The sequence below is a fragment of the Onychomys torridus genome, chromosome 14, assembly GCF_903995425.1.
Source record: "Onychomys torridus chromosome 14, mOncTor1.1, whole genome shotgun sequence".
Lineage (NCBI taxonomy): Eukaryota > Metazoa > Chordata > Mammalia > Rodentia > Cricetidae > Onychomys > Onychomys torridus.
This window is the reverse complement of record NC_050456.1, coordinates 52,681,661-52,695,320: the sequence shown is the minus strand read 5'-3', so window position 1 is coordinate 52,695,320 and position 13,660 is coordinate 52,681,661. Positions and strand designations below refer to the sequence as shown.

Genomic DNA, 13,660 nt, shown 5'->3' with positions numbered 1-13,660 from the left:
CTGTCCCCTGACTTCCTTTGTCTTTAAGTGTTGGAGGTGGTGGTGGCCTGAAGAAGATCCTTCTGGGTCCGGGGCTTTTGTGTAGACAGAGGTGTAGCGAGTACCAGACCCGGAGCTGCTTAGTACCGGAACCTAGTTTAATGGGACAAGGTTCTTGGTTTGGCCTTTGTTTTCCCATGTCTCAGTTTGCCTTGGGGCTTAGGCTACGCGTCAGCTCCACACGGTCCCTCAGCATGTGTCTTTACAGGGCACAAATTACACATTCAAATGCAGCAGACATGGAGACTAGCCAGAAGGTGGTGGGCAAGAGGAGAGGGACAGTATGCCTGGGGAGACTGATCCTGTTGCCCCTATGTACAGTGCTCTTCTGGGACCTGGGGTGGGGGGGGGGGGGGGGGACGGGACGGGACACTGGGGCTGATAATCCGGGGATCCTGTGGCTGATGGCTGCCCCTGCTTTTTTTCCTCTGCAGGCTCCAGGCTCCGGGCAGCAGCATGATAGGCGTGTGTATCTGAGCTCAAGAGCCTCTCCAGAAGAGGAAGGACCAGCGGACATTTCTTGGCTCCTGCGTTTCCCTCTGCCCCTCTTCTGCCCTCACTGGCTACCGGACTGGGAATTATTCAGGCCAGGCTTCCAGCAGGACCTTCTCCCGAGGGATGGGCAGTTGCTGAAGGACGTCTCATTGCCAGGGCTTAGTTGGCCACACCATGAACCTCCAGGCCCAGCCCAAGGCTCAGAATAAACGCAAGCGTTGCCCTTTTGGGGACCAGGAGCCAGCGTCCAAGGAACAGCCACCACCCCTGAAGGCTCCACCGCAGTCCCTCAGAGCGAAGGAGGAACAGTACGAGGCCCACGAAGGTCCAACCGGGGTTGTCTCCACCACCCAGCCCGTGGAGTTGCCGCCTACCAACAACCTGGCTCTGCTGAACTCCGTGGTGTACGGGTCTGAGCGGACCACCGCGGCCATGTTGTCCCAGCAAGCCCAAGTAAGCTCAGTCAAGTGGCCCAACTCTGTGATGGCTCCGGGGCGGGGCCTGGAGCGAGGAGGAGGAGCTGGAGGCATTAGTGACAGTGGCTGGCAGCCACAGCCTGGCCAGCCTCCACCCCACTCCTCATGGAACCACCTGCCCCTCTACAGTGGACCCAAAGGGAGCCCTCACCCAGGTGTGGGGGTCTCTGCCTACTATAACCACCCCGAGGCACTGAAGGGGAACAAGCCTGGGGTTCCACAGCTGGATCACTATGGAAACGCAGTGCAGCCCATGGTGCCACAGAAGGTGCAGCTGGAGGTGGGGAGGCCCCAGGTACCCTTGAACTCCTTCCACGCAGCCAAGAAACCCCCCAACCAGACACTGCCTTTGCAACCCTTCCAGCTGGCTTTCGGCCACCAGATGAACCGGCAGGCCTTCCGACAGGGTCCACAGCCGCCCAACGCCACCAGCTCCTTCCCGCCTCCGAAGCAGCCGCAGCCTCCGCAGCAGCCGCCCCCGCCGGCAGCCCTGCCGCACATGCAGCTGTTCGAGAGTTTCTACCCCAGGCATCAGCCGCCTTCGCAGCAGCCCCAGGACTTTGGCCTGGCACCGGGTGGGCCCCTGGGACAGCCCCACCTGGCACATCACAGCATGGCCCCCTACCCTTTTCCTCACAACCCAGATCTGAACCCGGAACTGCGCAAGGCCCTCCTGCAGGACTCGGCCCCACAGTCTGTGCTACCTCAGCCCCAGATGGCCTTCCCACGTCGCTCCCGCCGGCTCTCCAAGGAGGGGATTCTGCCTTCCAGCTCCCTCGATGGAGCTGGCACCCAGGCTGGGCAGGAGCCCACAGGCAATCTGTTCCTTCATCACTGGTCTCTGCAGCAGCCACCACCGGGCTCCCTGGGGCAGCCCCATCCGGAAGACCTGAGATTCCCCTTAGAACTGAGGGAGCCACAGCTGCTGGCTGATGGGGACAGACTGGCACCCAACGGGCGGGAGCGGGAGGCTCCCCCCATGGGTAATGAGGAGGTCATGAGGGCAGGGGGCCTAGGGGACTGTGGACAGATGATACGAGGTGGGGTGATCCAGAGCACAAGACGGAGACGCAGGGCGTCCCAGGAGGCTAACTTGCTGACACTGGCCCAGAAGGCGGTGGAGCTGGCCTCTCTGCAGGTGAGAATGAGGGGCTGCATCTGGCATCGGGCAGGGTCTGGGGTGGAGTGGGAAATAAATGTTGTCAGGCTTATAGGGCAGTTTTTTTCAGTTCTTTAAAGGAAATGAAAGTTCTTCCTTCAGAAAACCCCTCCTGGAGGCACCCATACCTGCAGGGATGCTGGGGTTTCTACACACGGAGGTCGGTGGGTAGGAAAGCCCTTGTTGGCTTCTTCACGTGGAACGTGAGGATTAGGAGTAGGGGGTGCTGAGAGCCAGTGTTCTAAGATTCAAGAGTGTGCTGGTGGTTACAGAGACGGGCATGCCAGAATCATTTACCTGATGTGTTTGGTTGGCTGTGAATCACCTTGCCATCAAGTTCATTTTTTTAAAGGCGAAAAGGGAGGAAAACCAAACAGAATTTGAGCACCCGTGTTACCTTGGGGTTTTAATTTTATTTTATACTTGCTCAAAGCTAACTTCTTATCAAACCCAACAGCAAGGGTAGGTCACCTGTCCCCGGTTTCTGTAAAGAAGCTGAGTCAGCTGGGAATTCACAGGGCCGTGTAGTCCGGAGAGACGCCATTTGATCAGCATCTACTCTGCCCTTCCTTAGCTGCAGCCCCCGTCGCCTTTAGGTCCAGACTGATAACACAGGAGGCGACAGAATCCTGGGGTCTTCACTCCAGTCAGATACCCAGGAGGAAATAGCTGCAAAGACCTCCCTTCACACGGCAGGATCCTTTGTCACGAGTCACTCACCCTGTACGCAGATGCTAAACATCTGAAGCTATTTGTGGACCGAAGTGTCCACTTGGCATCACCTGCTTCAGGCAGAAGGATGGAGAAGAGCTGAAATGCATAGGTGGTCGGGGGAAGGCCGGGTTGTCAAAGACCAGGGAGCGTGTGCTTGAGTTGCTGGGTTGAATGGGCCCGGGAGTCCTCGACCAGCCACCGGGGACTCATCTTCTGAACCTCCCCCAATCTCCCCCTTCCCCAGGACGCCAACGGCTCTGAGGAGAAGCGGAAGAGTGTGCTGGCCTCAACTGCCAAGTGCGGGGTCGAGTTTTCTGAGCCCACCTTAGCTGCTAAGCGAGCTCGAGAGGAGAGTGGGATGGTACCCCTCATCATCCCCGTGTCTGTCCCCGTGCGGACGGTGGGTCCAGCTGAGGGGGCCCAAGTGGGAAGTGTCGATGAGGACGGCAAGGGTCTTGAACACTACCCCGCCGAGCACAAGCCCTCGGTCATCGTTACCCGAAGGCGATCCACGAGAGTCCCTGGGACGGATGCTCCAGCTCAGGTATGATGAGGCTGTTCACCAGAACCCTCCAGGGCCGGGGCTTCTAGCTACAGAGACTCCCAGGGAAGCAGGAGATGCTTCAAGGAACCCAGGGAGAGAATATTTATTTTATGTCCATTTACGACATGCGTGCGATGCCCTTGGAGTTCAGGAGACAGCATCAGATCCCCTGGAACTGTAGTTATGGACAACAGGAGCCACCATGTGGGTACTGGGCATGGAACCCTGGTCCTCTGGGAGAGCAGCCAGTGCTCTTAACCACGAATCCATCGTTCCAGTTGTCAGGGGGATACTATTTTTATTTTCCAAATCAAACTTGTACTAAGGCACCTAGAGGGTATGAGACAGTTTCATACTTGAAATTGTGGTCATTGGGGGAGAATCTTGTTCCAGGTCAGGGAATTTTGATGGCCCCTAGTGAAGGCCCTGGGCTAGCTACTGAGGTGCAGAAGGGTTTACTTGTTCTGTTCAGTTCTGAGCTAAGCATCTGGGAATCTCCCACGAAGACTGCGCTTGTATTTTTCCTTTTTCCTCCGCCATTGGTTTTGTAGGTTTTGCTGGGATGTTCTGGGTGTGTGCGCGTTTCGACCTGGATGAGGGTGTGGGACGTCCCTTTTCATCCTTGGCATCTTTTGGTGTTGAACGTTCTTTGACGAGCGTTGGCAGCACGTATCTTTACCTTTCCACTTCCATCTTCTTTGTATCTTTCAGGAATGTTTTCCAAGTAGTATACAGTTGCAGTCTGCCGTTTTCTAGCCTAACAATCTTTGTCTTCTCATAAGAACATCAATACAGTTTTCATCTTTCTGTTTACTTATTAATAGAAATTGTGTGCATGGTCTACAGTATGACTTGTGTGTGTGTGTGTGTGTGTGTGTGTGTGTGTGTGTGTGTGTGTGTAGTAGTAATAGTTGTGGTAGTAGACCTGCTAAACCAAGCTAATTAGCATAGTCATTACCTCACATCCTTATTATTCTGTGGTAAGAACATTTAAGATCTGGTCTCTTAGCAGTATTTCTAAGAGAAATAAATGAATGCAGTTAGTACAGAAAGCCATCCCGTTGTACAGTCGGCCTCCTGGACTCACACCTCCCGTTTTGACTGAATTATGTTTCTTTGATTATCTTCCAGTCCTCGCTCCAGCTCCTGCCCTTGGCAACAGCCGCTCTCCTGTCTGCTCGGGGTTCTGCTTTTCTAGACTCCGCTGATAAGAGTCCCTACTTAATGTAATTACTGATAGACCTAGGTTGAACTCTATCACCTGCTGTTAGCTCTGGTCTTTACGTCCTCTGTCCCTGCTATGATCCCCCTACTCCCCCCCCCCCCAAGTTGACTGGGGTTTTCATTCCCATCTTCCTTTTGTTAACAACCCATTAGTTGTATACTTAGTTATTTCTCTTTTAATGGTTACTTCAGTAGGCTTCTTACTTGGATTTCTGCAGCGTGACAGAGCAAGGTTGGGACTGTGTAATACAGGCTAGTTCAGGAGCTCTGTGTACCAGCTCCCAGCACAAAGCTACTCCTAAGATTGCTGCTGCTGCTGCTGCTTTTCTGTCTTCATTTATCTATTTGTTTACTTTTATTTATTTTTATGTGAATGGATGTTTTGCCCGCATGTAGGCCCATGTATGGGCCTGATGCCTATGGAAGCCAGAAGAGGTGTCAGGCCCCTTGGGACTGGAGTTACAGTTAATTGTGAGCCACCATGTGGGTGCTGGGAATTGAACCTGGGCCCTCTGGAACAGCAGTTCTCTTAACTGCTGAGCCACCTCTCCAGACCTCTAATATTGGTTTTATTTTTCTATTATCTTAGCACTAGATATCTTGAAAATGGGTAAATAGCTCAGTGCTTGTGTGTTAGAGTGTCTATGTGTGCGCATGTGTACAGATGGACATGCTTGTGTATGTGCACCTATGAGGGCTAGAGGGATGTCCTCCTTCTCAATTACTTTTCACCTTAGCTTTTGAGATGGGGTCTCTTACTGGACCTGGAGCTTGATGCTTCAGCTGGACTGGCTGGCCAGCAGGCCCCAGGGACTCCCTGGTCTCCACTTTCTAAGCCTTGGCTTTTTTTTTCCTTCCCCCAAGACAGGGTTTCTCTGTGTTGTTTTGGAGGCTGTCTTGGATCTCGCTCTGTAGACCAGGCTGGCTTCGAACTCACAGAGATCTGCTTGCCTCTGCCTCCCAAGTGCTGGGATCAAAAGCGTGCGCCACCATCGCCTGGCGTTTTTTGGTTTTTTGAGACAGGGTTTCTCTGTGTAGTACTGGCTGTCCTGGATCTCTCTCTCTGTAAACCAGGCTGACCTTGAACTCACAGAGATCCACCTGCCTCGGCCTCCCGAGTGCTGGGATTAAAGGTGTGCACCACCAACACCCAGCTCAAGAATTCAACTTTATATGCTATTTTATTTGTCAGATCTGAAGACATAGCTTTGTGACCAGTTGCTAAAATTTACCTGAAAAGCCAGTGTGTGCGTGGGTGTGTGTCTAGGTTCCACCAACTCTCTTCTTCCAAAGGGTGTTTATCTTGACTCCTAGTGGGTAGCAAAGGGTCCCAGCGACCCCGAATTACTTTTACTTAATCAGAAACAGATGAAGTGATGTAAGCTTTATTCCCTGTGAGGACAAGCCTATTTGCCACTCACCTTGATTCTGAGCCACGGGTTTTTATTCTGGTAGCTCTTGAAGCTGTTAAAACTTAGTCCTTAGCCCCTCCCAGTTGCAGTAATAGGCTTCACCTGCAGGCATAAGGCAGCTCAGATGCTGTGTTCACCAGTTCTACCCCATGCCCACCCAGGTCTTGGGCCTTCAATTCTATGTCAAGCTGTTTCTTCTGATATTTTCGGGAATGGCTTTTCTCTTCAGTTCCTATTTCCCGTTTATTTGTTTGGAGAGCTAGCCTGCATGCCTGTTCTCCATAATAGGAGAAAGAGACAGGGCCTTCAATATTATTGTGAGGTAATTAATTCAAGCTAAGGCTCTTTGAGGTCTTGTTCTGTGTGGTTGGGGCCAAGTTTGTGTTAGAGGCTGGAAGTTAAGGCCTGGCAGCTTGTCTTGAGAGTGGGTAGGAAGGAGCCTGAGCAACTACCTAGTCAGGACCTCCATATTTCATATGCGAGAAACAGATCCAGAAAAGTGCAAGACTGTATTTGTCCACTTTTCATCATTATAACCAAACACCCGAGGCAGGCTCACATAATGAAGAGTTTTATTTCGACTTGTTCTAGAGGTAAAGTCCAGGGGCCTTTTCTGTTGATAATCATCTTGCAGGCAGAGTTTCAAGGTAATTGCAGAGCCTCACAGAGAAAACGATAGGGAACACATGTGTCTGTCTACATCTCTGGTCCCTGTCTGTATTCTTCTGAGGCCACCCAGGATTCAACAATGGTGGCCCCTCTGTAATGACCTCATCTAAACTTAATCAGTTGCCTCCCTGCCTCTAGATACCATCTGGACTTCCAATGACCACCTCCTTAATACGATGAGATCAGGCTCTGAGGCTTAACCCCCCACATGAGTGCATGATTGGGGTGCAGATGCTATTGAGCCTTCTCACTGGTGACAGGCTAATGGTAGAGCACTTGCCTAACATGTCCAGGTCCCAAGTAACAACCCCATCATCTGTTTGTGTTCGAGGCTGGAAGTGGAGGCTTGGCAGTTTGTCTTGAGAGTGGGTAGGAAGGAGCTTTCAGAGCTCTGCAAACCTGAGCACTGACCTAAGGTCATACAACCAGGTCATTACCAGGGCAGAGCTGACCCTGGATTCCATCTTCTGAGCCTGCCTGTGAGGGTTTCTGCCACACCAGAGGGCTCAGGATTACTGTGGGATAGATACTGTGGGATAGTTAGCCCAAGGTTGTCCACTTTCTGGAGTCTCATTCTGTGTTTGTATTTTGTTATTTGTTTATTCTGTGTGTTTCATTATATTATTGACATTCCCAGTCACGCATAGAAACAGAGAAGGGTCTAGTGAATGAGTGTTTGTTTATTCTTATCCAGTTTTCACAGTTCTATCAAAATACAGCCAGTCTTATTTCAACTGTACTTGTATGACCCTGAATTATTTTGAGGCACATTTCACACATTGTATCATTTCAAACACAAATATTTTTGGGTTGCATCTGAGAATGCATACATATAGTCTGTTTGCCTTCCTTCCTTCCTTCCTTCCTTCCTTCCTTCCTTCCTTCCTTCCTTCCTTCCTTCCCTGTCTCCCTTCTTCCTTTCTTTTTCTTTTTTTTTTTTTTTTAAGATTTATTTATTTATTATGTATACAGAAGAGGGTGCCAGATCCCATTGCAGATGGTTGTGAGCCACCATGTGGGTGCTGGGAAATGAACTCAGGACCTCTGGAAGAGCAGTTGGTGCTCTTAACCTCTGAGCCATCTCTCCAGCCCTTTCTTTTTCTTTTTAAAATAGTCTCAGCATTATCACACCTTAAAAGTAAAAATATTCGCCGAGCAGCAATGACGCACACCTTTAATCCCAGCAATTGGGAGGTAGAGCCAGGCAGATCTCTGTGAGTTTGAGGCCAGCCTGGTGGTCTACAGATCTAGGACAGGCACCAAAACTACACGTAGAAATCCTGTCTCGAAAAACCAAAAAAAAAAAAAAAGTAAAAATATTCAAAACAATTTAAATCTCTCACCTACAAATGGCTGGAGCTGGTTTTGTATGGGAGGAGGGATTGCCTAGCACACTGAGGAGGTGTTTAGCTCTTGTTCTAGTTAGTTTTCTGTCGCTGTGATAAACACCAAGAACAAAAGCAGCTTGAGGAGGAGAGAGTATTTCATCTCACGGTTTACAGCCTGACATGAAGGGAAGTCAGGACAGGAACTCAAACAGGGCAGGAACCTGGAGGCAGGAGCTGATGCAGAGGCCATGGAGGGGTGCTGCTGACTGGCTTGCTCCCCCTGACTTGCTCAGCCCGCTTTCTTAAAGAACCCAGGAGCCCTTGCCCAAGGGTGGATTGCCCACAGTGGGCTGGGCCCTCACACATTAATTAGCAGATGCCCCACAGACTGTGGTCAGGTCAAGCTGATGGAGGCATTTCCTCAACTGAGGATGTCTCTTCCTAGATACCTTCGGTTTGTCCCGAGCTAAGCCACCCGGCATAGCTAGATGCAGTTTTGTTTTGTTTTTCCCTGTGTACTCAGACTGTTTCCTTAGAGGCAGAGGAATGAATGTTCTCAGTTCATCCTAATTAGTAAAAGGGATATGAGGGCACGCGGGAAGGAGGAAGGGTTATGCCAGGCTCAGAAGCAGAGATCCCCCTTGGCTGGGTCCTTGAAGTGGGGAGAGCCTGTGGCTCCCCCAGTCTACATGACTGACTTGGTTTACTGTGTGCCCAGAAATGCCTTAGGAGCTGCTCACTCATGACAGCTGTTTGCTTCCCTTGTGAGACAGTTAAGCTATTTCTTGACAACCCTGCTTTCTATTCTGTATAGAAGCTCAGAAGGCATGCCATGTCGACGAAGTGTGAGGTAGGAGGAACCTCTGACAACATGTGTGGGCTAGCCTCTGACAGGAGCAGACTCCCGTTCCATTCCCAGCCTGGGTGCTGGCCCACAGTGCGGGCTTCTGTCTCACACAGAACCTGGACTTTAAGCAGCAATAACGGAACTGTTACTACAGCCACAGAGTATCGATTTCCATAAATCAGCTCATATTACTGTCCAGGAGGCTGAGCCATCCCTGCTCATCCCTCTTTGGGCTCAGGAGCTGAATGTCAGAGTAGAGGGAGAAAGACGGTAGGATGGAGGTTGTGCTCCGTGTGGAGAGCTTGCCTAGATCCGTACACAAGGCCCTGATCCGGTCTCCATCACCACAAACACAAGGCCCTGATCCGGTCTCCATCACCACAAACACAAGGCCCTGATCCGGTCTCCATCACCACAAACACAAGGCCCTGATCCAGTCTCCATCACCACAAACACAAGGCCCTGGATCCAGTCTCCATCACCACAAACACAAGGCCCTGATTCAGTCTCCATCACCACACACACAAAGAGGCCCTGGATCTGGTCTCCATCACCACAAACACAAGGCCCTGATCAGTTCCAAACACCACCAACACCAAGGCCCTGGATCCGTCTCCATCACCACAAACACAAGGCCCTGGATCCGGTCTCCTCACCACAAACACAAGGCCCCTGGATCCGTCTCATCACCACAAACACAAGGCCCTGATTCAGTCTCCATCACCACACACACAAAGAGGCCCTGGATCTGGTCTCCATCACCACACAAACAAAGGCTTATTCATTCCCACACAGTAGCTTATTTAATCTTCTCGGCTGCCAGGTCTGAGGGGTGTTCTCTAGTCTGTTTCCATATTCAAAATGAACATGGAGATTGGAAGGATGGCTCAGTGGTTAAGAATACTTGCTGCACTTTCCAGACATGAGTTTGGTTCCTGGTACTACTGAGACAACTCCTAACCACCTGTAACTCCAGCTCCAGGGGCTCCTACTCCTTTCCTGATCTCCTTGGGTACCCACACACATGTGGCTGACACTCACACAGACATATGTGTACACATAAGTAAAAAAAAAAAATTCAGTCTTTTTATGAAAAGGTGGAGATGCGCACGGGAAATCCATCGTTTTAAATAGCCAGCCAAGGTGATCCTTGTCTGAGCAGTGGAGGTCTGGACCCTTCCCAACTGAACTCTTCCCCTATTGCACACATGACAGCATTGATTGGGAGCTATGGCCTGGAACCCACGTTTAGAATGAAGAATAATGTCTAGGTTTTGATAGGATTCCTTCCTTCTTTCCCTTTCTTTAAAGAAAATGTAAGACAGGTGGTTCCCAGGACCTGAAACACTCAGGCCCTTAGGTGCAGTTTGCTAGCCCGAGTCTGCCTGGAGGAGACAATTAGGCTGGGCTTTTGGACTGTCTCATCTTTTAGGCCGCCTTGGTGGGTGCAGCGGGCAGGTCGTGTCAGAGACGACACTGGCAGGCTCCAGTCAGGGGCTGCAGGTTTCTGGGGGACACACAAGTGGCTGAGCCTCTCTGCTCTGTTTCCGTCTCCAGGCTGAAGAGCTGAGTATCAAGTTGGAGGGAGAGCCTTCCCTACGGAAACCAAAGCAGCGGCCACGGCCGGAGCCCCTCATCATCCCCACCAAGGCGGGCACCTTCATCGCCCCTCCCGTCTACTCCAACATCACCCCCTACCAGAGTCACCTGCGTTCTCCAGTCCGCCTAGCTGACCACCCCTCTGAGCGGAGCTTCGAGCTGCCCCCTTACACACCGCCCCCCATTCTCAGCCCCGTTCGGGAAGGCTCCGGCCTCTACTTCAATGCCATCATATCAACCAGCAGCATCCCGGCCCCTCCTCCTATCACGCCAAAGAGTGCCCACCGTACCCTGCTCCGTTCTAGTGAGTGACCTGGTGGCTGTGGTGGTGGTGGGGGGGGTGCAGAGGGAGGGATACAGTTCAGTCTGTGGGCGGTTGTAGTGGGGCTGGAGGCTGTGAGGAACTCTGCTGTCTCCCCCTGGGGGCTGGCAAGGCTGGGCCTCGGGCTTGGATTCTGATCCTGGATCCACTGTTTACTATCACATCCCTTGGGCAAATCCAACTGCCCAGACCTCACTCAGTTCCTTCATTATTCAGCAGGGATCATACTTGGCTGATGGTAGAATTACTGAAATTCAGCTATTAGATCCACAGACAGCAGTTTCCTGCGGTTCAGCCGAATGGCTACCTCCTGGGTTGTGGTTGTTTATGAGGGGCCTGACCTGGTCTCCTCAGCTGTTGTGCAGTCGTTTTGGTGAGAGCAGGCCTGGGTGTTGTGCGGCCTAAAAATGTCCATTTCCCAAAGGGGTTCTCTTCCCTTGGAAAACGGGATCACCTGATCACTTGCAGTGGAATCACACCGGCGCATTCCGTCACCCAGTTAACCTCTGACCCCAGAGCTCACCAGTGGTGTGGTTCTCTGGTGCCTCCTGGTGTCTGTGGATGGAAATTGCCCTGTGCTGGCAGGCATAGGCTTTGTTTCCCCGGGGGAGGTTTCTCTCCCTGGCTGGGTTTGTGCTGGAAATCACTGTCAGCCAAGAAGATGTCAGTCTGCCCAGCAAGTGTTTACTGAGCATTGGGTGTAAAACCTTGCAAGGATCCTGTGCAGGCTTCAAGAATGCACAGGACAAACACCATTATCTAGTCTAAAGAAAGTGCAGCTCAGGGTCATTAGGGAATTACCAGGAAAGCTTGGGAGGCAGAGAAGCAGAGGTTCCTACAGCAGTGGGGGACCAGGACCCAGTGAATGGGGCTGACACCGAGCTTCTAGCCTGGGAGAGCCTGGTCAGATAAAGACTCTGGGAAATGGTGGAGACAGAGCTAAGCTTGAGCCTCAGAGTGGGAGGGGCAGGCCGGGCACGAGGTTAGTAGGCCTCTAGAGTCGAGTCTGGGCTGCGGGAGGTACAGACACATGGGGAACTGCCTTGAACAGCTGAGGTTTCCAGGGGTTGTCCCACGCTGCAGAGAGACAACAGCAGAGGTTTCGTGTGTTGTTTTGTTTTGAGTAAGGGAGTGCCTTGATCTAGTCTGGCCTTCAGATTAACTTGTATGAGAGTGAGGGGGGGAAAAAATTGGGAGAGGAAATGAGAAGATAATTATAGGAGAGACCCCCTTTACCATCGCTCTGGTGTGCCTCCAGTTTCAGCCTCTTTGCTAGAATAAAACCAAAGTAGAGCATAGTTCTATACAGAAACTTGTTTTTGTTTTTTTTTCCAAGACAGGGTTTCCCTGTGTAGCTTTGCGCCTGTCCTGAATCTCCCTCTGTAGCCCAGGCTGGCCTCGAACTCACAGAGATCCGCCTGGCTCCGCCTCCCGAGTGCTGGGATTAAAGGCTAGCGCCACCACCGCCCGGCCCAGAAGATTGGGTAGTGTGGGACTCCTAGAAGCAGGGTGGTCGTGCTGACGATATAGTTAATGGTTATAGAGTGTCAGGCTCTCATTTAATTCAGAATTTTCATTACCCCCAGGAGACAGAAGGAAATAGCTCCTTTTTGCAGCTGTGAAAACTGAGGCGCCCACATAAAGGGCCTGAGTTGCACAGCAAGGCCAGAGGGCGCCTGAGTTCCAAGTGCACTCACTGAGTCACCGCTGTGACTCTTAGGCATTCAGGACAGCCGCCTAGGACGGGAGTGTTTTCCTGAAGGGAGGAAGGGGGCCATTTACCAATATGCTCTTTGCTCATAGATAGCTCTGAAGTCACCCCGCCCGTCCTGTCTGTGATGGGGGAGGCCACCCCCGTGAGCATCGAACCGTAAGTGCAGCCCTGCCCCGGGCTCATGGCATGTGGGTGGCCAGGTGGGCCCAATGCGGTGCAGATTAGCTTTGGGAGCCAGAGGAGGGGCCTGCACAGAGACAAGCGTCTCTCTGGGCTCTAACTGTCTTCTGCCAGCTTTTGTGTGGATGCTGCAGGGAGAGGAAAGGAAAGGACCAGGTTGGCTTGAATTTGTCACTAGGGAGAGCTAGGTGGGGGCTGGGGTGGGGGTCCAAGGGACTCTTCCTAGCTGTCACATGTGGAGAAGCTTTTCCACTCTACCCCCGGGGCCTGAGTATCCCAGCTGCCAGGTTCCCTGCACGCAGCTGTGGCTCTGCTGCATTCAGCACCTGCCCGCTGCACGGTTCCTTCACCTCCCAGGGAGAAATGGGGTCCCCTGTCCCCACAAGGGCAGGCCTCACCCCTTGCCTCTCCACCCCTGCAGACGGATCAATGTTGGTACCCGCTTCCAAGCAGAAATCCCCATGATGAGAGACCGTGCCCTGGCAGCTGCAGACCCCCACAAGGCCGACTTGGTGTGGCAGCCATGGGAGCATCTTGAGAGCAACTGGGAGAAGCAGAGGCAAGGTGAGGAGAGAGCTCCAGTGAGCAGGGCGTGGCGGGCTGGAGGGCAGGAGGGCGGGCTGGGGCCCACAAGGGCCAGCATGGAACACCATTCTTTCTTGTCCTCCCGATGCTCTGGTGAATCCAGTGGATGACCTGCTGACGGCTGCCTGTTCAAGCATTTTCCCTGGTGCTGGCACCAACCAGGAACTGGCCCTGCACTATCTGCATGAGTCAAGGGGGGACATCCTGGTAAGAAAGCCTCATTAATTTGCGCGTGCACAAGCGTGGGGGATGGGGGGGGTTGTCCCGTAGGAAAGCAGTAACTGGTCCCTCCTTGTCCGCTACCAGGACCATGCCTAGTGGTATAGATTTTTATCGATTTATTTTTGCTCTTT

General features: G+C 52.2%; 1 protein-coding gene across 4 annotated transcripts in view; it reads left to right on the top strand.

Annotated features, from left to right (window-relative positions):
* Mideas (mitotic deacetylase associated SANT domain protein) overlaps window positions 1-13,660 on the top strand; it is a 69,638-nt gene that overhangs the window by 45,943 nt on the left and 10,035 nt on the right. For all 4 annotated transcript variants that reach the window (XM_036205742.1, XM_036205740.1, XM_036205741.1 and 1 more), the window contains exons 2-7: window positions 474-2,148; window positions 3,128-3,427; window positions 10,465-10,810; window positions 12,632-12,698; window positions 13,144-13,286; window positions 13,411-13,514. In XM_036205742.1, coding sequence (XP_036061635.1) covers window positions 709-2,148; window positions 3,128-3,427; window positions 10,465-10,810; window positions 12,632-12,698; window positions 13,144-13,286; window positions 13,411-13,514 — 2,400 coding nt within the window. In that variant the 5' untranslated portion in view covers window positions 474-708. The remainder of the gene's footprint in view (window positions 1-473; window positions 2,149-3,127; window positions 3,428-10,464; window positions 10,811-12,631; window positions 12,699-13,143; window positions 13,287-13,410; window positions 13,515-13,660) is intronic.